A 25,992-nucleotide genomic window follows, 5' to 3' on the forward strand; every position below is an offset into this window, starting at 1 on the left:
CCCAGCACACAGTAGACAAGTGAACACATCTTCACTACGTGGAGGCTGTGCTGGGGCTAGGGTGGGGCCATTCCCAAGATGGTTGTGAACTAGCTCTGCCCTTGAGGAGAGCTGGCCCACCTGCCTGGAACTTCCCACCACTCCTGTTCCCGCCGGACCCCTCCTGTTTTTGCTTTCCTGCCTAGGCCTGACCCCCTACCAGTTCCTCTGCAGGGGGGACCTGACGCTGCTCTCCCGAAGGCCTCCCCGGCTCCTGGCACCTGCCATCCCAGCCGCCCTGGGCCCCACCACTGCCTCCCCCACCCTCTGTCAGCCATTCCGAGTGAAGGCCGCGCTCCCTGTCCTCTGCCTGCCATGAGGCCTGTGCTTTGCAGGGCTGAAGTCCAAAGTTCAGCCCCTTCGTTAAGCACACGGATAAATATGAACCTTGGAGAATTTCCCCAGCTCCAATGTAAACAGAGCGGGCAGGGGCCCTGATTCACCGGCCGCTGGGGCCAGGGTAGGGGGTTGGGGGTGCCCACGGGGCTTGGCTAGTGGGGTTTGGGGGGGCAGTGGATGCAAGGAGCCTGGCTCGTGCCCGCCTGCTGGCTGGCCGGTAAGTAGGCAGGCCACGCGGTGGGGGAGGCGGCCAGCTTGGTGGCCCGGGCTCGCGTGGTCCAGTGGAGGCAGAGCCATGGTCTCTAAGCTGAGCCAGCTGCAGACCGAGCTCCTGGCGGCCCTGCTGGAGTCGGGGCTGAGCAAAGAGGCGCTGATCCAGGCGTTGGGTGAGCCGGGACCCTACCTGCTGGCTGGAGATGGCTCCCTGGACAAAGGGGAGTCCTGCGGTGGTCGCGGGGAGCTGGCCGAGCTGCCCAATGGGCTGGGGGAGACGCGGGGCTCCGAGGACGAGACGGATGATGATGGAGAAGACTTCACGCCACCCATCCTCAAAGAGCTGGAGAACCTCAGCCCCGAGGAGGCGGCCCACCAGAAAGCCGTGGTGGAGACCCTGCTGCAGTAAGGCCCCCGCCCCAGCCTCCCCTCCTGAGCTGCCCCCAGTCCAGAGCTCTAGGAGCCGCAGCTTTATCCTCCCCGTAGGCGAAGGGGTCAGTGCCCCTGAGAGCTGGTCGGGGGGTCCTTGCTTTGGGGTTGGAGCCTCCCCAAGCTGCTCTCTGCAGAGTCCCCAGTTCCTTGAGAGCCAAGGCTTTCAGCCCAGAGCCTGGGACGTGGGGACATGCCCCGGGGAGCTCCACAAAGGGGGCAACAGCAGGAGAGCCAGAGGGTGGTGGGAACTTTCACCCGTCTCAACCCTTTCCTCTCCCCAAACCCTAACTTCCCTGCTAAGCGCTCAGGCTGAGGCTCTGGGCTGGGAAACACGATGGGGGGGGGGGGGACGCAGAGGATGGGGTTTGGGGGCTCCCCAGGCTGCCCCAGAGATTCGAGAATTCAGCCAGGAAAACCCAGGTCTTCCTTACCTGAAGGAGACAGAATCTGGGACTTGAGCTGCGCACATTTCCCAGGACAGCCTTAGCCCCTGCTCCCCACCAGTAGGTGCCATTAGAGGCTTCCCGGCTATGTACCCCCATCTCCTGGCTGACTCCCCATCTCCTGGAGAACTGGGTGGGTCTGAGCCAATGCCTCCCCTCTCCTCAGCAGAGCTGACCTGGTTACTAATTACCCACGGGCGTTATTATTTCTCTTTTGTTTTATAAATTTATAAACAGCAAAAGGCTCTGATAAGGCCTGTGATCATTAACTCGTAGGGCTGGTGGCCTGGGAAGGCCTGGCTCAACCAACCTGGCCCCCAGTGGGGGGTGGGGGCTGAAGCGTGGGGAGTGCGGGGTGGGAGAGGTGGCCTGGGGGCTGCAGGGACAGCCCCCTAAACACTGTAGACCCCCCCACCCCTACAGCTGCCTATGCATGGGTTCCTTGCGTATAATTTTGGAGAACGTTGAGGGGAAACCTGGGAGGAAGCCATGGGGGACTCTTTGACAGAACAGAAGCCCAGAGAGGGAGGTAGCTTGGTCAAGGTCACCCAGCTGGGGCCCCACACAGTAATGCTCTTAGACGCTGTGACTGGTGGCCAGGGCCAGGCTGTGTGGGCTTGGGGGGTCTGAGGAAGAGCCCCAAAGATGCTCTGCAGGGGGCCACCTCTTTTCTGTTTAAGGTCCTGGTCCCAGCTAGGGGTGGGGAGACCTGGTGCCCTCCTCAGTGAGTGCTCAGGGTCTGCCAGGCCTCAGGAGGGCCTGGGCAGGGGGCAGGGGCCCAGTCAGGGCCCCCTGACTTGGCAGGAAGTGGAGGGCAAAGGGCTGCCGGGCCGCAGGGGAGGGGCACTGCCAGACCCAGGGTGAGGGCAACAGGGACAGGGGCGGGGTGGGGCTGGGCAGATCTGCTCAGGGCCCCAGATGGGATTGGGAGCCTTTGGGTGGGAGTGGGGGCTGGGGGTGCCAAAGGCCTTTCTTACCTGACTGGGTGGGGCCTCTTGATCAGCAGCCCCTTTGGTGGGATGGTGGGTGGGGGGGTGGCTTGATCCACAGCACCTGAGGGGGGAGCAGAGGTCAAAGTGCTCCCTGGGACCAGCAGAGACCTGGAGGCCGAGGGAGAGAGGGGAGACAGGCAGGAAGAGCGAGGATGCCCAGGGAGATGGAGAGCTGCTGGGCAGCAGAGAGCAGGAGCCTGGAAGGGAGAGGGGCTCACGCCCAGGGGGAGAAGGGGCTGGGGAGAGAGCAAGGCGCCCCAAGCTGAGAGGAGGCTGGAGTGTTTCTCGCCTGCCCCGATTGGGTTTTCTTTAATGCTAACAGCATGCTATTTACTTTCCATTTAAATTTGAGATGTTGCTATAAATTATCAACCAGCTCCTTGTTCCTGCGGAGTTTATAACTAACTACCTGGGTTACTTATTGTTCAGGTAACAAAAGGGATCTGAAAACGCCCCAATGGAAAAAAGTGGGGCTTCCAGCCTCAGGGCACAGGAAAAAAGCAAGGGGTTGAGGTGGGGGACCCCCATAAAGTCTGAAGGAGGGAATTGAAGGCTGGGCAGGCTGGGGCAGAGTCAGGGCTTCAGGGGAAGCCACTTCTCTGACAGGACAGTGTCTGGGGTATGTGGGGACAGGTCTGGGTGCCCCCAGCTTGCGGTTACAGCAGGAACTTGAGCTCTTCCCTCAGCTCTTCTCCTTTACTTCATCATGTGACCTTGGGCAAATCTCTTCTCCTTCTGCCTCAGTTTTCCAACCTGGTCAATGAATAAAATTCAACTCCTTGGCCTGGTTTCCTGACCTCTTCCCAAGGGACCTCTCTTCCTCCCTTGCTTCAGTTACATTGACTCTGCCGATTCCCACCCCAGGGCCTTTGCATGTGCAGTTCTACCTGGAATCCTCTTTCCACATCTTCCCATGGTCCATTCCTTCTCTTTCTTTTGCTCAACTATCACCTCCTCAGGGAAGCCCTCCCTGATTGCCCCCATCTAAAGATAGCCACTCGGATCGCAGTTCTCTCTCTTTCATTACCTTCCTTTACCTTATCTTTTCCATTATCACCATCATCATCATCATCATCATCATCATCATCTAATGTGTCTGTGTTCTATCCTGCCATGAAAATAGCAGTTCTTCAAGGGCAAGGCTTGTATTGGCTTGTTTACCACTTATACCCACTCATAGTCAGCCCAGCTGGCACACAGCATGAATGAATGAATGAATGAATGAGAGATAGGATTCTCTGAGTCCCTGGGCATATCTGCTGCCCCATTGACCAGGGGCCCAGGAGACTAAAGCTGTGGCCATGGGGTCTTTCCTGGGTATCCTTCTAAATCCTCCCTGTCCCTGACCACCTCCAAGTATAACCTTGAGGCCTCTGATTTTCTCCATCTGGTAGTGCCAGGGCATTGAGACCCAGGAGTCAGCAGCCAAGCTAGGACAAGCTGACATCGGACTGAGGCCAGTTGGCATGGGTCTGAATCCCAGCTCTGCCCCATTCTAGCTCGAGCAGGTGATTTCATTTTTTCTGAGCTCATTTCCTCTTCAAGGTAGAGGTAATAGAAACACCCACGCATGGGGTTAAAGAGCACAGTGTGTGTAGAGTGCACATTTGGGGCGGCTGTAAGTGCCTGGAATCAGTGTAGTCCATGGTTGCTGTTATTAGCAGCAGAAGAGCAAAGGAAGGCTCACAGAAGTGAAGTGATTTGCCCAAGGTCACGCCTACAAAGCAGTAAGGCCAGGACTTGGACCCAGGTCCCCCAAGCCCCACATTCAGCTCAGCGTGAGGTTGGACGCCTGTCCTGATTGTGTTTATCTCTCTTTGACCCTCCCAGTCATTCTTGCTGCTCACCTTCGCCATCACCTCATTTTCACGCAGTGCTTCAGTGCTCACAAGGAGCGTACAGACGCTTTAAACTAATTTCCTGTTCCTGACAGCCCATGAAATATTCTTGACCCATGTCACAGATGAGGAAACTGAAGCATATGGAGGTTAAGCAACTTCCAAGGCCTCTTGAGGTGCTGGGGTTCAGAGTGAGATAGAGGGTTCCACACTGAGAACTTGGCTCCTCTTCCAGGGGCTTGGTCCCTAAAACCTCAGGTGCTGGCTCCAGAGAGTCCCAAAGCCTCGAAGCCGACTCTAGAATCAGTAGGAGGAAGAAGGAGCAGATGGTCATGTCTCCTGGGCCCTCTGCTCTCTGCTGTGGGGCCAGGGCCCCAGGGCTACATGGTAGTGGTGAGGACGAGCATGAGGATGATGGTGATGATGACAATGGGGTTCTGGTAACCGAGCACTTAGTGTGCTCGCCCAGAGCTAAGGTTTCACTCCTATTTGAAAATCATTTACTTTGCCCAAAGGCACGGCGGGCAGGTGCGGATCACCTGAGTTATGGGCTGTGCAAGGTCACATATGTGTGGGGTCACACTGGTGGGATTCAAACCCTGGTTATTTTGAGACTCAAATCCATTAGACTCAAAGCAGGAGATGCCTGGGGACTTGCCTCTTAGTTCTGGATTGGGGAAACTGTCCTGAAAAAAAGTCAAGTGTGTGTGTGTGTGTGTGTGTGTGTGTGTGTGTTGACTTGGCACTGCCAGATGGGTGAGAACGAGGTGGAACACACAGAGAGACACACAAAGATGGCAGGGAGAAGGAATCAGATGGACAGAGACAGCAAATCTTTAGTGTGAGCCCAGGAGTGGCTTTGCTGAGAGGGGGGCTCCTTCTGTGTGTGTGTGGAGGGGAGGGGGGATGGGCAGAAGGGAGGATTACGCAGGAGGGTGGGGAGTTGGGGAGGCGGGAGGCCACGGGACAGCTCAGCCCCAGAATCAGATAACCATGTTTGCCATGGAGCACAGAACTGGACTTTGTCCTGCCGTTCCCTCCTGGCTCTGACTGGCGCCCAGGACGCAGGGGAGGTAGAGAAGAGAGGATTTGGGAAAAGCAGAGAGAGAGAGAGTAGTTACGAGGGTCTGGGGGGGTCAGAGATAAGTGAGCTATTCTTGAGTCCCAGTCAGGTCATCTGGTACAAGTGAGTCTCGCCTTTCTAAGCCTCAGTTGTCTCACCTGGAAAATGGGCTTATAAGTAGGCCTTGCTTCGTTGGGTTACAAGATTTATATGATCAGCTCCCAGCACAGTGCCCTCAAGAAACACACCTACTCAGGAAACATTCATTCTCACACTATCATTTTTCCACGAACGGCACTTTGCTGACCAGTTCAAGTTTTATCTGTCTCTACCTTTGTTTCCTTGTTTGTACGAGAACCACAGTAAAGCAGAAGGAAGCCCCAGGGCCAAAGCTGATGAAAGGTCCAGGAGTGCTGGACCTCTGAGGGAGGAGAGAAGGGCTGGCAGAGAAGACAACTCAATGGGCTTCAGAGTGCTGGGGGGCTTATCGGCTGGTAACTTTTACAGTTCCTTTTTAAATATTATATATGCATATGTAGTGCATGCGGAAAATAAAATAACATCTCATGCCTATGGTAATACATGAGGGCATATTAGCATCATAGTATAACAGAAGCATTATGCTATATTATAGTGCCCATATTATGATATCTTATACACTTTTAAAAAGTACGAGACAGTAACCGCCCCACCCACCCTGTCCTCTGCACCCAGTCCCTTCAATCAGTGTCGACACTTCCTTCTGGGCACTTCTGGTATTTCACGCAAGCACGACCAAATATGTAGAAATCTTCTTTCACCCCACTTTAAATTTTATACAAATTTATACACGGCAAACCTATCGGAGGGACCCTGGTCCCTCTGGGCACCTGCAGGGCTTCCTGGGGTTGGGGGGGGGCAAGGCTTGAAGCTAATGAAGGTGCTGCAGTTGAACCACCGCCCTCCTGTTGGCAAGCCACGTGCAACAAACTGCCTCCTACAGGTGCTGTTTGTCACAACTGCAAACATCAGAACACACGTTCCAGGAGCAAATGGCTGAGTGTGGGGGGTGGTGATGACGCACTGAATGCCAGACCAGTCTGGTCCCAGCTCTGCCTGTTTGAACTGCTTTTTACGGGACACATATTTGTAACACAAGTGCAGGAGAGGAGGAAGGGGAGGGAGGAGGCTGGGAAGGGGGAAGATGTCTGTATCAAAGGCCATCTGATTCTTTCCCTTCCCCCACGAAGCAGAGGACAGGAATATGAACCATGGCTGACCCAGGTCCCTTGAGTCTCTCTAGAAAATCTCAGCCTAAAGAATGTGGTTCTGGGGCTCCCTGGTGGCACAGAGGGTAAAAGTCAGTGCTATCAAGCTATCACCAGCCAGTGCAGCATGAATTTGATCCCCGGCCAGGTAGCTAACCCACAAGGCACAGCAGACCTCTCCTGTCTTATCCGCTGCTCCCCTCAGCAGTGTATTTCAGTCAATCTGCCCCCACTCTGTCTCTGGTGAATCCACTCACCACCTACCTCCCTGCACCGCTGGCCTACACCCCAGTTCTTATATGCATAAATAAATTAAAAAAAAAACTTAAAAGAAAAAAGGAGTGGGAATCTGGTGCTCGAACACGCATGTCTCACAGTGAGGCTGCAGAACGCCAGCCCACAGCCTGCGCATGGCAGCCTGGCCTGGCGTTGCAGGAACTGTCAGGCCACTCCCAGGATCAAGGGTAAACTTTCAGGAAGTGTGACCCTGAGTGATTTTCACCTGCTAGTTTGACTTAGACTGAGTCCTTTGGGTGGGATGGGTTCTTCTGGGTTGCTTCTGTGACCTTGGTAAGAGACACAGCACTTAACCTGTATCTTCAGGGACCTCAGCTGTGAAATGGGAGGATCCTGTTTCTTACCTTGTTTTCAGATCCAATTTTTTTCTCCAATAAATCTCCCTTATCTGTCCGTCCATCCATCCATCCATCCTTTTGTCCCTCTGTCTGTCCATCTATCTGTCCATCCATCCTCCCACCCCCCCACCTACACACTCATTCATTCATGCATTCATCAAGGGTATACTCTATGTCAGGCCTATTTTGGGTGCTGAGAACCAGACAGTTCTTGTCCTCAAGGTGTTTGCAGTCGCTTACAGTGGATAAGTATACAGCCAGAAATAACACTTCCAGTGGGATGAGGAGAAAAGGTTTATTTATTTATTTATTTAATATTATTTTTAAAATTTTTTTTTACATCACTGTTCATTTTTAAACATTTGCTTCCCCCCACCCCCTCAGGTGTAGTCCCCAAAGAGTTTCCTTCCGCAAGGCACCCGTGCACCATCACCTCAGTCCCCTGTGCTCCTCCCTCCCTCCCTCTGATCCCTCTCCCGCCTCCTCCCCTGCAGGATGTCTCTGATTTATAATTGAGGAGACGAGTTTCAAAGAAGCTACATGGCCTGTGCAACTTCTTCTGGGAGTCTGTTCATGTCTGTCTCTGTCCTGTGACTGCATCATGTTTCCAAACCCTTCTCTGCTCCCACGTCTGTGAGAGAGGACCGAGGCCTGTGACAACATGTCTGTAGTGTGTGTGTGTCTTTAAGTCTGTTACCCCACATCCGTGTAACGTGCCCCTGTGTCCTGGCATGAGAACCCACACCTCCCTGTCCCTGGGTCCAAGTGTAGGCTCTGGGCTCCGGACATGGTGATGGCCTCCACCATGTCCCCTCCCAGGGCAGACAGGGTTTCTAGTGCCCAAGACCCTGCCCTGCCTGTACCCCGCACTGAGTGGGCCTGCCTTGCTTGCTTCTAGGGAGGACCCGTGGCGCGTGGCTAAAATGGTCAAGTCCTATCTGCAGCAGCACAACATCCCCCAGCGGGAGGTGGTCGACACCACCGGCCTCAACCAGTCCCACCTGTCCCAGCACCTCAACAAGGGCACCCCCATGAAGACGCAGAAGCGGGCTGCTCTGTACACCTGGTATGTCCGCAAGCAGCGAGAGGTGGCCCAGCGTAAGTAACGACTGACCACAGCCCTCCTTCCCCGGCAGGGCTTGGGACTCAAGGGGTGGGGACCTGGAATTTTCCCCACCCCCTTTCTCCAACTGAGACTGGGAGGGAGTCAGTGGGATTCAATTAAATATATTACTTATTATGCACAAGGGGCTCTGGGGGCAGGGAGCAGGGTCCTGAGCATCCCGAGATTGATAAACTGAGTCTCTGCCTTCCAGGAGTTCTCTGCATAGTGGGGCAGCAGAAGGACAGCTCATTATGATACAGGGGAACATGTATTAGAATGCAATAGCAAAATAACAATAGCTAGTGTTTCGAGAGCACTCACTGTGTGCAAGGCCCAGGGAGGAGCCCTACGCAAAATATTTCGAAGTGTTGAGCTGGCACAAGAGGAGCGAGGGATCTATTCTTCCTCAGGGAGGCAGGGCATCGGGGAGGATCACACTAGAATTAGAAGCTTTCAACTAGATTTTGAAGTGTAAGTTGAACTTTGATCCATGGACATGCAGGGAAGGGTGTTTCAGGCAGAAGGAACAGCATGCGTAAAGGCTCAGAAATGGATGCACAGGGAATCCCCCATTGCACACCACGGAGGACCTATTATTCAGGAAATGATGGGTTTCCGTAGGCAGGCTTTATGCTCTACCAAATCCTAAGTTCACCTCCACACTTTTTTTTTTTAAAAAGATTTATTTATTTATTTATACAAGCACTGGGTACAGTCAGAAGCGCGGGAGGGCGAGAGAATTCACCAGAGCCAGAGCGGGGAGCAGAGCAGGCAGAAGGACCGAAGTCCACTGCTGAGGGGAGCAGCAGGCGGCAGGAGAGGTCTGCGCACCATGCGGGACCCTCCTCCTGTGGCTGGGGAGCAGCCGGGGATTGAACCAGCGCTGCAGAGGCTGTGGGCAGCTTCGCATCCCAGCGCTCAACCGCTGTGCCACCGGGGAGGCCCTATTTAGATATTTTTTAGTTATCCAGGTTTTTAAAAAGGCAATACACGCTTAATTTTAATTTAATTCCTCCCAAAGGAACCACTGGCATTCCATCTCATATGTCTCCTTCCGGAGATATTTTATGCATGCATTAACAATATGTACAGATATACACATATATGTATGGATGTGTGTACATATGGAGTTGATCCCTGGACAACACAGGTTGGGACTGTGTGGACTCATTTATATGTGGATTTTCATGTAAACAGTGGACATAAATGCATGGTATTCATAAATACAGTCCAGTACTAGAAATGTCTTTTTTTTATGATTTTCTTAATAACATCTTCTTTTCTCTGGATTCCTTTATTGTACGAATACGTATCACGACATAGAAAGTACAACCATGTGTCAGTCTTCTGTTGATGCTACTGGTGTGGTCCATGAACAAGTCGACACTGGTGCACTACCATTAAGTCAGGGCCAGAATGGGTTCAGATTGAGGTTTCTCCCCATGGCCTCTTTCTGGTCCAGGACCCATCCAGTTGTAAACATCTTACATTTAGTTGTCATATCGCCCTAGTCTCTTCGTGGTTGCGACCGTTTCTCAGATTTTCCCTGTTTTGCATGGCCTATGCAAGGTCACTTTTTTACCTGAAATATTTTCATTTGGGGGGGCTAAGTCATAGGGTCCTGGTGCCAGATCATATCGAGGCTGTGGGTGTAGTCAGGCTCACTGGGCGTCAGTGTGATGGATGCTCCAGCCACAGCTGCTGAGATTGTTGGATTCTTGGCCAACTTGGCTTCTAGTCATGTCTCTGGTTGACTTCTGAAGGGTCTAACTGGTGCCGGCTTCTGCCTCTTGGTACGTGATGTTGGGGCACCCCTATTGCTTCCCCGCTAAGAATCTTCTTTCTCCCCTTTCATAAAAACATGCTGGCCCCTGTCTGCCCCATCCTTCTGGTGGCCTGCTCAGGGAAAACCTAATAGACTAGTTTCCACTAAAGTGGAACCAGCTGACAAGGGCTGGCTGGCTTCCTTCTCTCCTGGCTAACCCTTGCCCATAAGCCTGATTTCTTGGTCTGGAAAGTTGCAAATAGCTCTGAATCTCCTTAGGAGATAGAATCCAAGTTTCTGCCTGTAAGGGCAGGACCTGGACACAGGGCAGGTTTTCTGATCCCATGCAGACCGGGTAAAGGAGGAGTCAGAGTCCTCAGTAGTTTTGCAGGTTTTTTTTATTTGGGGTTCACCAGGCATATGGCAGGCAGGGGTGCTGGGGGGCCGGGAGGCTGGCAGTCCTCCCAGCCCCCAGCAAATCCTCACTATCTGGGCTGTCTGGTGTTCTCTTTGCTTCTCTGCTCTTCTGTTCATTCTGCTGCTTCTCTTTCAGCTTCTCTTTGGCTTCTACTGCTGCTCTCTCGGCTTCTAGCGTCCCTGTGACGCCGCCCTTAAAAGCACAGTCTTAGCTCAGCTGAATCCCATCTTCCTATGCCCACACCCTATTCCAGGTGCCCGCCACATCAGGCATGCATTCAGGACAAGGATCCATCATCTATCCTGATGGCGGAAGGGCAGAAAAGCCTGATATTTTCTTTACCCTACACTGCCCCACTGTGTGACCCGGGGCAAAATAATCTCCCTGACATCAGCTTCCTCATCTGTAAAATGGGCTAGCAAGTGTGTCAGCTATGAATAAACACGTGTGCTTGCCTGGAGCCTGGTATTGGGAAGGATTGGGAGAGAACGTCTTGGCTCAGTACAGCAGCGTATAGGGCTTGATTAGTGATGTCTTCCCTGGACACAGGTTAAGAAAGTGGTGGCATGTTTGGTGTGTGTATGTCATCCCTGGATTAGATGATTTTTAAGTTCTAGATGTAAACACTTCTGTATCTGCACCCTGGGAATGGGAAAACATGGGTGTCAGGGAAGCCATGTGGGAAGGTGGCAGTGGCCGGTTCCCTGCTCACATCTCTCTGTGCCTGCAGAGTTCACCCATGCAGGGCAGGGTGGGCTGATTGAAGAGCCCACGGGCGATGAGCTACCAACCAAGAAGGGGCGGAGAAACCGTTTCAAGTGGGGCCCAGCATCCCAGCAGATTCTGTTCCAGGCCTACGAGAGGCAGAAGAACCCCAGCAAGGAGGAGCGAGAGGCGTTGGTGGAGGAGTGCAATAGGTAGGCTGGCCGGTGGGTACAGGGCTGGCGGGGTCTGGACTGGGGGAGAAAAGGGGGGCTGAAGGGCTCAGGGAGGCTACCCTGTTCTTCAGAGCTTCAGCTGTTGACCCAGAAGTTCTCAAGTCCTGCTCAGTGACTGGAATCTAGCTCCACAGCACCCCCCAGCCCCCACCTACCCAAGCAACTCTTGAACGGCTCCTTCTCCCTCTTCATCCTCACTACAACCTTGTGGCTATTTTGCTCGTTTTATGAATGAAGAGTAAAATAGCGATGTCATTTGCTCAAGGTCACACAGGCAGAACTGGGGTTGGAACCCAGATCTGCCAGCCTCAAACATTCAGGTAGAACCTCACTTCGCAGAACCCTCCCCCCAACCCCAGGAGAGGGTTTTCTGAGCCTGGCCTGGGGTCTCACCAATGGCCATTTCTGCAGAGCGGAGTGCATCCAGAGAGGGGTGTCGCCATCACAGGCCCAGGGGCTGGGCTCCAACCTCGTCACGGAGGTGCGTGTCTACAACTGGTTTGCCAATCGCCGCAAGGAAGAAGCCTTCCGACATAAGTTGGCCATGGACACGTACAACGGGCCCCCGCCGGGACCAGGCCCGGGCTCTGCACTGCCCGCCCACAGCTCCCCGGGCCTGCCCCCACCCACCCTCTCCCCCAGCAAAGTCCACGGTGAGTGCTACACAGGCAGGGGGATTCAGGGAGATGGTAGTGGAGACAGAGGGTAGGTTGGAGGGCCGGGTAGCACTTTCGGTTGGTTCCATATTCTACTCTACCCTAGTCAGGCTACTCTCTCCGCTCCAGTGACAGTTCAACTCCAGCCACTCCACTCCATCCTATTCAATCCATCCACCTTCATTTGAGTTCATTTCCATTCCTTCGTTTCAGATTGAGTCCACACAATCCAATCCAATGCAGTGCTGCTCTCAACTCAGTTATCCAAGTTAGCTCACTTTAACTTGGTATAGTTTAATCCATTCCCATCCAATCCATTCAGTTTCCCTACACGTAATCCAGAGAAATTTGGTTCATCTGGTAGAGTTCAAGTCAATCCAATTCAATTTGATTTGATTCAGTTGAGCTCAATCAAGCTCCATTCATTTCAGGTCCCATTCAACTGGATTCAGATTCATTCCGCGAACTCTGCTTCATTCTATTCAGTTCTGTTCAGCGCAGTTTCATTTCATTAGACTGGATTCCATTTGGTTCAACTGTCGTTTAATGAGCACTTACTGCGGTCAGGTGTTGCTGTAGGCGGTGGCAGTCACAGGCTGATCAAGCACAGCCTCCTAAGGAGGAGTCAGGAGCAGGGAGCACAGGGCCTGGCAGGAGGGGCACATGCAGGCCAGGTTAGCTGGCTGCCCAAAGATGGCACGCCTGCCTAAGCAAGCCATGTAGCCTGGAGAGATGTGGGCTGTGGAGGTGGGGCGGGCAGGGCAGGGCAGTGCTGAGGCTGGCCTGCTCCTGCTCCAGGGGTACGCTACGGACAGCCCACAACCAGTGAGGGAACGGAAGTACCCTCAAGCAGCGGGGGGCCCTTGGTGACGGTATCTACTCCCCTGCAAGTGTCCCCCACTGGCCTGGAGCCAAGCCACAGCCTGCTGAGCACAGAAGCCAAGCTGGTGAGTATCTACCGCTGCGGGAAGACCCTTCCAACCTCACCTTCCCTTGGCTGGAGATCCTGCAGTGGCCCCCAGGGGGGAGGTGTGGGGCTCCAACCTGACTCAGTGTGGCTTCCCCTCCAAGGTCTCGGCGACTGGAGGTCCCCTCCCCCCTGTCAGCACCCTGACAGCACTGCACAGCTTGGAGCAGACATCCCCAGGCCTCAACCAGCAGCCCCAGAATCTTATCATGGCCTCGCTTCCCGGGGTCATGACCATCGGGCCGGGTGAGCCTGCCTCCCTAGGCCCTACGTTCACCAACACAGGCGCCTCCACCCTGGTCATTGGTAAGCTGGTGAGATGGGGGTTTGGGAGCGACTGGGTAGGGGCCACATAGGACTCACATAGACTCCAGGGGCTGGAAGGGCAACAGGGGCTGGTCTATTTGTCTATCTATCCATGCATGCATTGAGTGTCTACCCTAAGCCGAGCACCATGCTTGGTCCCTGACACGGATCACACGAAAGAGCCAAACCAACCAAAAGCTCAGCAACTCTAGTGGGGAGCAGGCAATATACAGGAAACATAAATAGCATCTGAAAAGGCACAATGTTTATGGAAAACGGAGCAAGGAATGGGGGGGGGGTTGACGTTTTCCAAGTTTTAGGTTTTTTTTTTAAGATCAGAAAGACTTTTTGCAGGAACTACATGCAGAATTCAATATAGAAGACCAAGAGGGAAGTGCTAGGAGAGGAAACAGTTAAGCCCCAGGGCCTTTGCTCTGTGGTAGCACCCCAGGGCCCCAGGGAACCTGGTTTCACATCCACCCCTGCTCTATAATGAACTCAAGGCTTAGAAACTGGGAGAGACTTGCCAGGGCCAGGGAAGTCAGGGAGGTCCCAGAGCATGGGTGTTTCCTGTCCCAGGGCATGGTCCCAACTCATTGGTGCTGGGAGGGAGGGTGTGGGGGGTCTGTGCTGGTGCTAGGGAGTAGTGGTGAGAGGCCTGGTTGACTCCTGCCCTCCCGCTCCAGGGCTGGCCTCTACACAGGCACAGAGTGTGCCAGTCATCAACAGCATGGGGAGCAGCCTCACCACCCTGCAGCCGGTCCAGTTCTCCCAGCCACTGCACCCCTCCTACCAGCAGCCACTCATGCCCCCAGTGCAGAGCCATGTAACCCAGAGCCCCTTCATGGCCACCATGGCCCAGCTGCAGAGCCCCCACGGTGAGCACCCTGGGCCCGGGCTTGGCAGGTGGGGGAAGAGGTTGGCTGCCAACGTGCACAGGGGAAGGGGGTCTGAGAATGCGTGGTACAAGTGTCCGTGCTTCTGTGACAGGGCGTGACTGCAGGCCAGAACATGTTTTGTGTGAGTACATGTGGCTGCGTGTATACACGAGTGTGTGAAGGGCTGTGCATCTGAGGGCTCGTCGCTGTTTGTGTGTGCCTGCCCACGAGTGGGATACAGGGCGCAGCCTTTCTCTGAAACCTTGGGTGTTTCACAATTTCTCAGGTGTCAGAGTGCAATGTGGTAGCCACACCCCATATTCTATAACACCCCAGCAGGCCTCGGGGATGGGGGGGCACCCGGTCTTCAAAGCACTGCGATTTCTGCAGCAGGAGGTAGAATGCCATGGAGTCGCTTTACTGAGCACTCGCACCAAGTTCAGGTCTGATTGTGCCAGGAGCCCCAGTGCAGACCCTATAAAAGCGTGTTGGTTTTCAGACCTTTTAGGCATTTGGGCCAGGGCGTCAGGGACTGCGCGTCTGTGTGTATGTGGCTGCACAGATTTATGAGCGTATGTGGGCGGTTGTCTTCATCTGAGTCAGTGTGAGAATATGCGGTTTATGTGTTTTTCTGCTGGTATCTCCGTGTGTGTTTTCTTCCGGGGGGGGGGGAGGGGTGCCATAGGTGAGACGGGTACATTTAGGAGCAGTGTCCTGGAGATGGCGACGCTGCTGTCTTCTGCTCCCCCTCACCCCTAGCAGGGGTAGTGGCCTTTTCCTCTGCAGCCTGGACTTAGTACACCCCCATCTCCCACTCCCTTTCACACCTGTCATCTCCGGGGGATGGGAGGAGCTGAGTGTGGGTTCCTGGCTGCCCTAGGCTTCTTTCCACCAAGATGGGCTGAGCGGGCCCCTGTAGTCAGGGAGAGCGTCTACCTTTCTACCTGGAAACCAGCCCTGAGTCCCCAGGCACTGCCCCATTGGGCATTTACCAGGTCCCACCCTTCTCCCCCCAGAGCACCAGGCCTTGAGGACCTCCTGGGAGGGCTCCAGCCCCGCCCAAGGTGCATGTCTATACCCTATCCCCTTCCCCCTGCCCAGCCCTCTACAGCCACAAGCCTGAGGTGACCCAGTACACCCACACGGGCCTGCTTCCGCAGACCATGCTCATCACCGACACCACCAACCTGAGTGCCCTGGCTAGCCTCACGCCCACCAAGCAGGTAAGGCCCAAGCCTGCCCTGGCCCTCCCTCAAGACCTGTCCTGGGGTACACCTCAGGGGCTCAGGAGGCTACCGTTCCCCCAGGTCTTCACCTCAGACACAGAGGCCTCTAGTGAGTCCGGACTTCACACGCCGGTGTCCCAGACCACCACCATCCACATCCCCAGCCAGGACCCTGGCATCCAGCACCTGCAGCCTGCCCATCGGCTCAGCACCAGCCCCACTGGTGAGCGGTCCCCTTGTTGCTGTCACCACGGCGGGGGGAGGGGAGTGGGAGGAGCCACAGCCAGGCATTGGTGGTGTCTTGTGCTTCCCTAAGTGGGCCAAGAGGGGTGTGAAACGGAGGGAGATGGGTTCCCTCCTCAGGAACATCTCGCTGACTTGATGGAGGAGAAAGACCGAGTCACTGGGAGGGTCAGTAGAGACCAATGAGTAAACTGGGCTTGCTGTGGGATAAGGGGACGCATGGCGGTGTAGATTTGGCTCAGGGTTTAGCACTCTTAATTTGCTGCCAATATTTAAACATCAGGGGTTTTGCAATGTAGTCCTGACATCTGGCTTCTCTGGGAAAATTAGACTGACTCCATTCCCACAGCACGGCAGCTCTGCAGCCACCACGTCCCACCTAGTCCTTCATTCCCACCCCCAAGGACCTGAGCCTGCAGCCTACGGTCACAGTTAAGAGCGGGCACTTGAGACGGCAGTTGGGCCTTGAGGCCTGGCGCCTCCGCTTGCTAATTGCGTGACTTTAGCTAAGCTGTCCTCCCTGAGCCTCAGATGCCTGGTGGCTGCCAGGGCAGTCCATGCTTTGCCCTGTGAGGTGCCTGTCTCATCACCCCCACTGTGATGATGCCCCAGCAGGCTTGAGACTTGGCCTGGCTACTGGGTGGCAGGGTGAGCATGTGAACCCAGGCCAGCCCATTCTTTAGCCATCTGCATCTGTCAGACCCCCCTCCACCCGGAGACACAGCACCAATAGCAATCTATACATGTAAGGAGTTGGGTGGCAGGACTGAGGGGCTGGCAAATCCGAGAGCTTGGAGCAGGCCAGCCTGCAGGTGAGGAGGGAGGAGTGAAGGCTGCAGTCTTGAGGCAGAATTCCTTCTTCAGGGAACTGGAGCCTAGAGCTCAATGACCGGGCAGGACAGCCGAGCCCCCCACGCCATCAGCTCCTGCTAAAAATGTCCTGAGGCCACTCCCAGGCTGGCCCCTGAGTTGGGCTGGGGCTAATGAGGACAGAGAGGTTTTGCTTTGGGATCCCGTTAGCTGCTGAGATTCAATTCAGCAGGCGAGGCACTGCCTCCCCCGTGCTGGGACCCCCTGAGGACCAGTGGGTGGTCTGGGTGCTCAGCAGCATCATTTGTCCCGCAGTGTCCTCCAGCAGCCTGGTGCTGTACCAGAGCTCCGATTCCACCAACGGCCACAGCCACCTGCTGCCATCCAACCACAGCGTCATCGAGACATTCATCTCCACGCAGATGGCCTCTTCCTCCCAGTAACCATGGCAACTGCCTCCCAGGGAATGGGCCCTAGAGCCTGCTTGGGGGGTGACAAGGACATCTGAGCCTGCAACTTTTGCTGCCGTGGGGTTGCTGCTCTTCCCTGGAAACCTGCCATGGTCCCCAACCCTCTCTGCCAGCATCAGAAAGGGAGGCTCTAAGGTGCCCAAGGAGCACAGCTTGGGATGACCCATTGCTGCTGCTTGTCACTGGCAGCAGAAGGGGACAGACTCTGGGTTCTGGGCCTGTGGACAGTCCTGGTACCACGAAGGGGACTCTGCTGCCACACCTCAGGACACAGGCCAGTGTAGCCGTGACTTGCTGAGCTCTGAGAGGGCCTAGATCAACATGGCCTCGTTCTGTCACCTTTGACCTGACCAGGCCACTCCACCTGCCCTCCTTAACCCACATGCCCATCTGGACCTGCCCGTCATCCACTCACATTATATTCCCTCAGTGGCTCCTCTGTACCAGGGCCTGAGGCCCTGGGGGACCCCAAGCTGATAGAGAAGGCCTGCTGGGCTCTCCCAGCATCCTCATCCTGAGTCATCCCTCTCCTCAGTCCCCATGACCTCATTTTGGACATTTGTCCCCCTGAGCATCACGCCTTCTTATGCCAGCCTGGCATCTTGCCTCCACCGGACATCCCCTTCTGGACTGGGACGCCCTGTGCTCCTGTGGGAGCCTAGAGACTCCGTGCCTGGTGCTAAGTCCAGGTCCCTGGGCAGCCCTTTCTCAGACTATGGACCCTGCAGACCCTTCCTCAGTTTGGGGGAGAAGCTGCTGAGCTCAGCAAGGCAGAGCAGCTGGTGGAGCGCAGGAGCCTGAAGGGAGAGGAAATAGCTGTGTGGCCAGAGCAGTGCCTGGGAGCATGGGAGCCTGGCTGGTTGAGGACGGGGGCGTGGTCTAGGCGGTTTGTAGCCACCCTGAAGAGTGTGAGGCCCCAGGCACCACTGGGGGGCAGGGTCATGTGCCTGGGGCCCTCATCTCCCTGGGGCTGCTGCAGATGAACTGGCCTGCGGGGACCATCTCCCTCCTGGGCTAGAGAAAGCAGCCGGGAGAACCAGTACCATTGTGGGTGAGCCTGTGCATTTATTTAACTTTTAGTAAAGTAAATGAGGAACATAACGAAATTTCTTGCTTGTTCCCCTGGCCCTTACATGCGGATGAGCAGAGGGAGGCTGAGGGGGCTGGGGCCTGAGTAGCCGGCTCAGAACACCCTCACACCCCGCCCCTCTCCCCCACCAGAGCCAAGGCCGGGTGAGAAGGCCCGCATCTCACCTTGCGCCCTGGCTGCTTCTGCAGACTGTCTACAGCAACCCAGTCCACGAGTGCTGGGATTCTCCCTACAGTCTTGAAGTGTGCAAAGGAACACAGCTGGGGTACAGGCAGAAGGGCACCCCGACTGTGACACTTACCTAACATACAAAGAGTCAGCTCTGGTAGGGACGCAGCACCCACACCACTCTGTTGTATTTTGTGTCCCCTGACAACTTATTTCCAATAATCTGTTTGGCTCAGGCACAATTGTGCCTGGTATATTCACAGATAGGCAGAAAGAAAATTCTAGAAAACAAGGGGGAAAAAAAAAATCTCTCTCCTTGTTTTTCAGACAATGTTGTATCAAGTCTGTGTGGCCTGAAGGGAGAAGTACAAAACTCTGTGGGCGCTGGCATCTCGGGATCCCCTTCCGTCATGTTTTAAAGGTCATCACCCACACCAGGCTGAGGAGGTGGAGGGGAAGAGAAGGCCTCCCTTCACTTGCTGGCCTCAGACAGTCCTGGGGAGATGGAGGGAGCTTTACTGAGTGGCTATCAGTCTTGAAAGGCTGGGAGGCACTTCTGGAGGCCATGGAATGTTCTGGTGTCACAGGTTTACCCCAGCCTGCAGCAGAACACAGCAGGGCACTGTATCACTCAGGAAACTCACCCTATGACCAATGCCTCAGGCAAACCCCACCATGACTGAGTCTGGACTTGTAGGAAGGCAGGGCTTGGAAATGGCTGTTCTCGGGGGTGCCTTGTCCTCAGAGCTGCTGGGCCCCGAGCCTAGAGGCTGGGTCAGTTTGCAGGCACGCTTGCTGCGCTCTGTGCTGGTGGGAATGGGGAAGCCTCACTGGCTTTCTTTGCCTTTTTCTTCCTTTTCTTCTTTTTGGTTCCAAATGATACCTGGTCACCGTTGAGCTGGGCTGACTCCTTTTCCTGCCTCCCGACCATGGCCTTGTTTATGGTGGCCAGGTCGGCGCTGGCCTCCTTCCTGGCTTTCTTTTTCAGCTTTTGCTTCTTCTTTTTTGCCTCTTTCTCCACCTTGACAGGGCTATGGATGGCAGACTCCTGGAGAATGTCAGAGGCTGACACGGCGGCCTCCCGGCACCGCTGCCATTCTTCATCACCACTCTCACTGCTGCAAGGGGAGGGCAGACTGGGTCAGCTGGAGTTGGGATGGGGCCTCACAGCTGCTGCTTGCTTGCCTCCCTCAGTCCAAGCCACCAGAGAGAGGCCACAGTGGGAGGCAGTTAGGAAGCTTGGGCTTGGGAATGAGGCCAACCTGGGTTCCAATACTGGCTTCCGTGCTTCCTGCTGTGTGACTTTAGTAAGTGACTCAACCTCTCTGACCTTCAGTGTCTTTATCTATAAAATAGGGACCTTCTATTCTTCTCTCTAAAAAAAAGAGCCCAGGCTTCACAGGCATGTCCCAGGAGTGAGTTGTCTGGCACAAGCTGGGTGCTCAGGAAGCAGTAAATGTACTATCCACTCTTACCAGATGCCTATCCCCTCCTACTGAGGGTTACTATTTCTCCAGCTACCTGACAAGGCTCCTTCTTGGCCTGGACCTGACTGGAATCTGCCTGGCTATTTGGGGGTTCTTGCCAAGACAGAAAAGGGTCAAAATGGAGGGAACTTGAGGAACTGGTGGGAGAACGTACCTGGAGCTGGAAGGCAATCGCTTTCGGCGGGGCACAGAGGAAGTTTCCTTCTCAGGGACTCCAGGGATGGACGTGAAGAAAAGGCGGAAGCCTAAAATTCCAAGGGGCAGAGTCAGCTCTGAGTCAGACATGCGAGGGGACCTCAGAGAAATGGCTTCATTTCTTAAGAGTCTCAGTTTTCCTTACAGTTCCCCCTATAAAATGGAAGCATCATATGTGCCTCAGGGCAGGGCTGCGGATGAAAGAACACACCAAACCATGCTTCCTGGCTCCAGGCTCACTGGAGGCGTTTAACAAAGCAGAGCTGTTACTGTCAGCATGAAGAGCTACTTACCGTCATCCTCGGAGTCAACATTTTGTACCCCAACCTTTGCTGGTTCCTTCACTACTTCTGAGATGGTAATGGAGCTAAGGGGAAAAGAGATGGCTGATTTAGGACGAGGTTTTGGATAACAACCAAAAATTAGAACAACTTGTTTTTCTTTTTAAGATTTATTTATTCACACATACAAGAATCGGGGTACAGGCCAGATGTGGGGGAGGGTGAGAGGATTCACCAGAGACAGAGTGGGGAGCAGAACAAGCAGATTGACTGAAATACACTGCTGAGTGGAGCAGTGGGCGAGACAGGAGAGGTCTGCTTCGCCATGTGGGATTCTCTCCGGCTGGCTGGGATCGAACACATGCTGCAGAGGCGGCGGACAGCTTCACAGCGCTGCGCTCAACTGCCTGCCCCATCAGGGGAGGCCCTAGAACAACTTTATTTTAAAATGGTGGGAATAGGATCATGTTTTTGAAATGCAACAGCAGAAAAAAAAAAAAAAAATGCAACAGCAGAGGACAATGACCTGAGAAGAATGCTGGTGCCTACAGCTACTGAACAGCTTAAACTAGTGTTTCATTTATTTAAGCCTCACTTTATTCCAGAAAGTATTGAAGAAGTTTTAAAGATACAACATAAGGAATGCAATTTCAAGTAGGGCAAAGAGAAAATAATGGCAGGAGGGTCTGAAGAGCCAGATGTGTGGTCAGGATGTCCTAGAGACTTGTTAGAGGGCACACATTGTGTTCTGAGTTTCCTGGCAGCAAGCAAGAAAAGGGAAATATGGCCAGTCTAGACATGTGTTTTAGAGGTCAGGTTCTAGGGGAGGACAGATTTGTTATGTTTTTCTAAAATTTTTAAATTAAAAAAAAAAAAATTGGTTCTTGATTGGCATGCATTTGCAAGAAATAATACAAAGATCCTAAAATCCTCTTCACCAAGTTTCTCCCTAAGGTAACACTGTACATAACGGAAGCTCTATCACAACCAGGTAACTGACATTGATAAAATCCATCTACTTTATTCAGACCTCAGAGACCTGGTTTCAGTCTGGCTTTGTCACTTACTAGCTTGTCTCCTTTGGCAGGAGACTTTTCTCTCCAAGCCTCTGCTACCCACTTACACACTGGGAATAATCACAGTCCCCTCTCTTAGGAGGGGACTAAAGTGTCACAAAGACTAAAAGTGACAGTGGACATCAAGCACTTAGCGCAGGGCCTGTCACAAGCAGGTACTCAGTAAATGGACTATGAAGAAGATGAAAATGATTACTTTGTCAAGACAGGCAATAAGCTTTGCAGAACCTCTAACATGAAAACAAACCTTCTCTCTAGGAGCCTAGAGAAAGCAGGGAGCACTGCCGAGGTCAGGAAGCCTGTTTCAGGTGAAGGCTGCCGGAGGTGTCTGCATGTGCTACAGAGAACAATGCTCTCGACAGGGCCCGCAGCAGACACAGCCAGGCTCTGGGTGCTTTCTCCTAACTACCTTCCTGGGGTGCCAAAGGTATCCCCCAATAGTTTCTCAACTTCCTTACAGTTGGATCCCTTTCTTTTAGAGCCACACTTTGGACTAGGATCCCTTGGCACCTGCTTTACACATGTGTAATCTCAAGTGTAAGGAAGAGAACTGGCACAGTGCCCGGCTAGAGAAAGCTCCAAAGAAAGAGCAATTCTGTCTCGTAATCGCTTGCCCTCTTGTGGCGATTTCAGGTGCGTCCATTCTCACAACAGCAGGCCAAGAGCGCTGCTTTGGGGTCAAAAACACTTGGGTTGTGTCCCAGCTCTGCTCCTTACTCCCTGTGACTTCATGCAAACACTTCTTGCAGAGAATCTGCTTCCTCACTGAGAGGTCTGAGGACCATATGACTGACGTGGGAGGGGGATGATGAGTTACGAGGGGATGTATAAAGTGTGGGAGCACATCTGGAACTCCCAGTCAATGTGAGCCATTACGGTGTACATTCAGGAGGGCTGGGAGAGAAACGCGTTCTTGCTTACCTGTCCAGAAGCGCTCCCAGCTTCTTGGCTATGTGGGCTCGGAATTCAGGGGTGGTCTGAAGCTCATTGCCATCTTGCTCATGCTCATCCACCTTATGCCTATAACACACACAAAAGGACCTCACTTCCTGCCAGCTCAAAAGCTGCCCCCTTGAAGGCAGGAACTTCGTGGGTCTTGTTCATGCTGACATCCCAGGGGCTAACCTAGCAAGGAACAGTATTTGTTGAACATATGGATGAAAGTGCACAGTACCTGAGACTTGGTTGTGTGGTTGGCAACTGATTATTTGCAGCATCTGTGGAAATAATGGAAACTGAGACATTTAAGGAGGAAAAATAAGAAACATCTATTATATGCCAGGCAATATTTTAAGTGATTTACATGTATAAATGATTGAATCTTCCCACCAACCACATTAGACAGGTCACTATTATCCCAATGTTGCAGAAGCAGAAACTGATGCAAGGAGATGTAAAATAACTTAGAGTCAAACAGTTAATAAGTGAGAGATGGGATGAAGACCCAGGCCATTTGGTTCAAGGGCCCTCCCCACTCCAACCAGCATGCCGAACAGGTAACTAAGTTACTAAGTGTAACTTGATTCCAGCATTTATTGAGTGCCTACTATGTGCCTGTTGTGTGCTACCATGTTGGGAGAAGATAAAAGAAGGTGGCTCAGTTATGTTGATTACATTTTTTAAGCAAAGACATTGGAGATGGTGGTCATTCACTCAGCTAAATACTGGATGTCTAATATGACCCAGGTGGTGTCCTAGTTGCTGAACAACTTACACAACGATCCTGCCCTCGTGGAGCTTACATTCCAGTAGGTGGAGACAGATGACAAAAAATATAGATAATTAAAAAACAAAATAGCTTGAGACTCACAAAAACTTAGGAGTTAGACATTTAACTGATAAGGAAACTGTGGCTCCCAGGAGTTATGTTCCTTGTCCAGGACCAGCATTCACTGCCATATGGGAATTCATTCTGTCAAGGCAGAATCAAGCACGGGTCCGGGGTGAGTCTCCCCGCTCATTCATTAGAGAAGTGCCTTTATGGCACTATTTTCCTGAGCACAGAGCCAGGCCCTGTGGATACCAAAATGAAGGGACAGCCCAGCACCCTGCCTTTATGAAGGTCACAATATGTAAACTTTTAATAAATATTTGTGTAGCAAGTAGGTGCCCTGGTTTACTCAAGATGTTAGGGATGCAGGGATGAAAGGAAAAAGACATATAAGGGGGCAATAGTAGGAAAAAAGGAAAGCACTATCAAGGAAAGGAATCATACAAAATATGATGGCGGTACAGAGAAGGCATGCAACCCCGTTTCCCTTAAAAGGTGGGAGCTCAACTAGATTAAAGGATGATTGAGAGTTAGGCAGGAGGGAGAAAGTAGTCCATGTAGAGAGATCAAACACAAAATTCTGCCATTTATTAGGCCTATAATATATGCCAAGTACTGCAGATGTTGTAGACTCATCATCTCAGTTACTTTTCAACCTGATGGGGTGTCTACTACCTACCATTACACCCATTTTACAGATGAAGAAAACCAGGCAGAGTGCGAGTTAGGTACCTTGCCTGAGTTCTCACTAATTGCTAGTACTAGTGAGTGGTGGAAATGGAAAGAGATCTTTACATGGAAGCTGAAGAGAAAACTGCAGAACTGTGGTACCAGAGATGAGAGGGCATAGTGTGGGTGGGGGACTACTTTCCGGAGGTGCAGTGTGGCTGGGAGGCAGGAAGGGAAAGTCAGGCAGGGAATGGATTACCAAAGGGTTTTAAAGTCCTTTTAAATAAAAGCAGGGATCTTAAACTTGTTTTGCCATGGCTGATGCCAGCTAGCTCTGAAAGTCTGGATCCCTTCTCAGAATATGTTTTAAAATGCATAAAATGCAATGCCTAGGTTACAGAGAAAACCAATGATACTGAATTTAGTTATCATCAATAGTAAAAAAAAAAACAAATTTGGGATATTAATACAAATAAGAGCTACTGATGGGCCTAAAAAATTACTGCAATTTTAAAGCAGAGATGGTAGAATAACTTTTTCCTAGCATTTTGTTGTGAATAAAATGACATTTTGCTATCTGCAGAGATAGCAATTGGATATGAAAATTTGTGACTTTTGTTAGGACAAAATAACAGGTTTTAACAGACCTACTGTGGCTTGTTGCTCACACACACAATGGAAATTAAGGTGTTAAATTTCAAAGGGAGATAAATAAGAATAAAGATAAAAGTTTTCCCATTCCAAATTTACAGGCCACCCATGAATTCTATTGTGAGATTCCAGATCAGGCTGTCCCAAGATGTGCCAAAGTGGCATACAGATTGTTTTAAACTAAAAAAACAGTCCATGAAATTACTGATTTCCTAAATTTCACTTTCAACTAAAAGTGGGAATTTTCTCTAGCTCTTCTTCTGTCTGTACCCCTTGAAAACAGTAAATAAATGTGTGAAAGGTATTTCCCTTCCTTCCCCATCCACAAATCTGAGACACCCTTGCGGACAGAAATAGGGATATGAAACTATGCAACAAGTTCTACTTAACTCATGAAATCAGTTGTTCAAACTTTCAAACATTTCTTTGTCCTATCTGTTCTTTACAGATCTATTGCTTCTTTGTTGAAAATTTTATTATATAAACTTGCTGTTTGGGTCATTTACAGCAATATGTCATATTCACAATGGCACCTTCATGAATAGGAGATTAAATTTTTTTTCTCTCCTATTAACCTGTCATGTGCCAATTTAATTAATTTTCATCCATAAGGACCTAAAAGAATAGAGGAAGATTAGCTTCCTCCCCAACACTATCCATGGTTAGCGACGCTTATGTTGAGGGGTTCTGGGTTTATTCCTAGGGTGCTGGGAGTCAAGGTTACAGTTACACGTTGAACACAGCTCGCTGCAGTCCCAGCGTGAGACCGCACAGAAGTGATGAAGACTGGAAGCGAGAATCCAAGGGGGCTGGGAGCATCGCAGTCATCTGAGAGTTGCGGGCTGCCCAGTATGAGGCAGTGTGCTGCAATGAGGATTGACGGAAAGCATCGGAGTACAGACATCCATGTGCCTCAATTTCTCTGACTAGGATAATGGGGCCCTCCCTGCCGTACTCACCCACGTTTGAATCTGAACCCCACAAATTTCAGAATTATCTCCGGGAAGGTAGAGAGCAGGTGAGTACCTCATTATTCTCATTATCCTGCCTCGCTGCCACATGGGAAAAATCACGCCCTGAAGCCAAACTCCCCGAACATAGTTCCCTACCGGCTCTCGGTTTCTCTGGGCCCTTTGAGCACTGCTTCAAGCCCCAAGCAGGCATCGCTGCTTCGCGACACCGCGCCAGCTCCTCCGCATCGCTGCCGCTACTGCTACTACTCTCCGAATCGCTCACAGAGCCATTGGGCGCCGCCATCTTGGCCATCGCAAAGGATTGTGGGAGCTCTGCGCATGCGACCAGCGTTAAGACCCAATGTGCGAGGGAAGCGCAGGGCATTGTGGGGATTGTAGTTCTTTGGTTTGGTCCTCATTGCCTCTGAACTGTCCTAGGGTTTCCTCAAAAGTGAGCGCTGAAAGGGCCCAAGAGATCAGCTTCTCCATCCCTTTCCCGATGAGGAAAATGAGACCTAGAGAGGTTAAGGAATTGCCTAAGGTCACACCAGGTGTAATGACAAAACCAGGATTGGTTCCCATGGTTTGAATCAATGTAGTTTCAATAGTATTTCTTTACTCCAGTTAT

The 25,992-nt window shown here is 52.4% G+C and overlaps 2 protein-coding genes across 7 annotated transcripts; one reads left to right on the forward strand and one right to left on the reverse strand.

Annotated features, from left to right (window-relative positions):
• Nucleotides 1–673: 673 nt before the first annotated feature.
• On the forward strand, nucleotides 674–16,996 carry HNF1A (HNF1 homeobox A; the record flags this gene model as incomplete). Of its 3 annotated transcripts, XM_084253335.1 has the most annotated exons (10): nucleotides 674–996; nucleotides 8,140–8,339; nucleotides 11,260–11,446; nucleotides 11,879–12,120; nucleotides 12,922–13,070; nucleotides 13,195–13,396; nucleotides 14,083–14,274; nucleotides 15,376–15,497; nucleotides 15,582–15,723; nucleotides 16,869–16,996. In XM_084253335.1, 10 exons carry the CDS (start codon nucleotides 674–676, stop codon nucleotides 16,994–16,996), a joined length of 1,887 nt encoding a protein of 628 aa, XP_084109461.1. The 3 variants fall into 3 exon arrangements, with proteins under 3 accessions (XP_084109461.1, XP_084109460.1, XP_084109462.1); XM_084253334.1 differs by having other exon boundaries at nucleotides 15,376–15,723; XM_084253336.1 differs by lacking the exon at nucleotides 14,083–14,274.
• A 2,060-nt stretch (nucleotides 16,997–19,056) lies between these two features.
• LOC311183828 (protein CUSTOS) lies at nucleotides 19,057–25,765 on the reverse strand (the record flags this gene model as incomplete). Of its 4 annotated transcripts, none has more annotated exons than XM_084253470.1 (6): nucleotides 25,521–25,765; nucleotides 22,495–22,537; nucleotides 22,242–22,340; nucleotides 20,257–20,330; nucleotides 19,923–19,980; nucleotides 19,057–19,396 (listed from the first exon to the last, which is right to left on the reverse strand). In XM_084253470.1, exons 1-6 carry the CDS (start codon nucleotides 25,747–25,749, stop codon nucleotides 19,057–19,059), a joined length of 843 nt encoding a protein of 280 aa, XP_084109596.1. In that variant the 5' UTR covers nucleotides 25,750–25,765. The 4 variants fall into 4 exon arrangements, with proteins under 4 accessions (XP_084109596.1, XP_084109595.1, XP_084109594.1 ...); XM_084253469.1 differs by having other exon boundaries at nucleotides 19,057–19,399; XM_084253468.1 differs by having other exon boundaries at nucleotides 19,057–19,399; nucleotides 19,923–20,013.
• Between the last annotated feature and the right edge of the window lie 227 nt (nucleotides 25,766–25,992).

The sequence above is a fragment of the Talpa europaea genome (genome assembly GCF_964194135.1).
Source record: "Talpa europaea genome assembly, chromosome: 14".
NCBI lineage: Eukaryota > Metazoa > Chordata > Mammalia > Eulipotyphla > Talpidae > Talpa > Talpa europaea.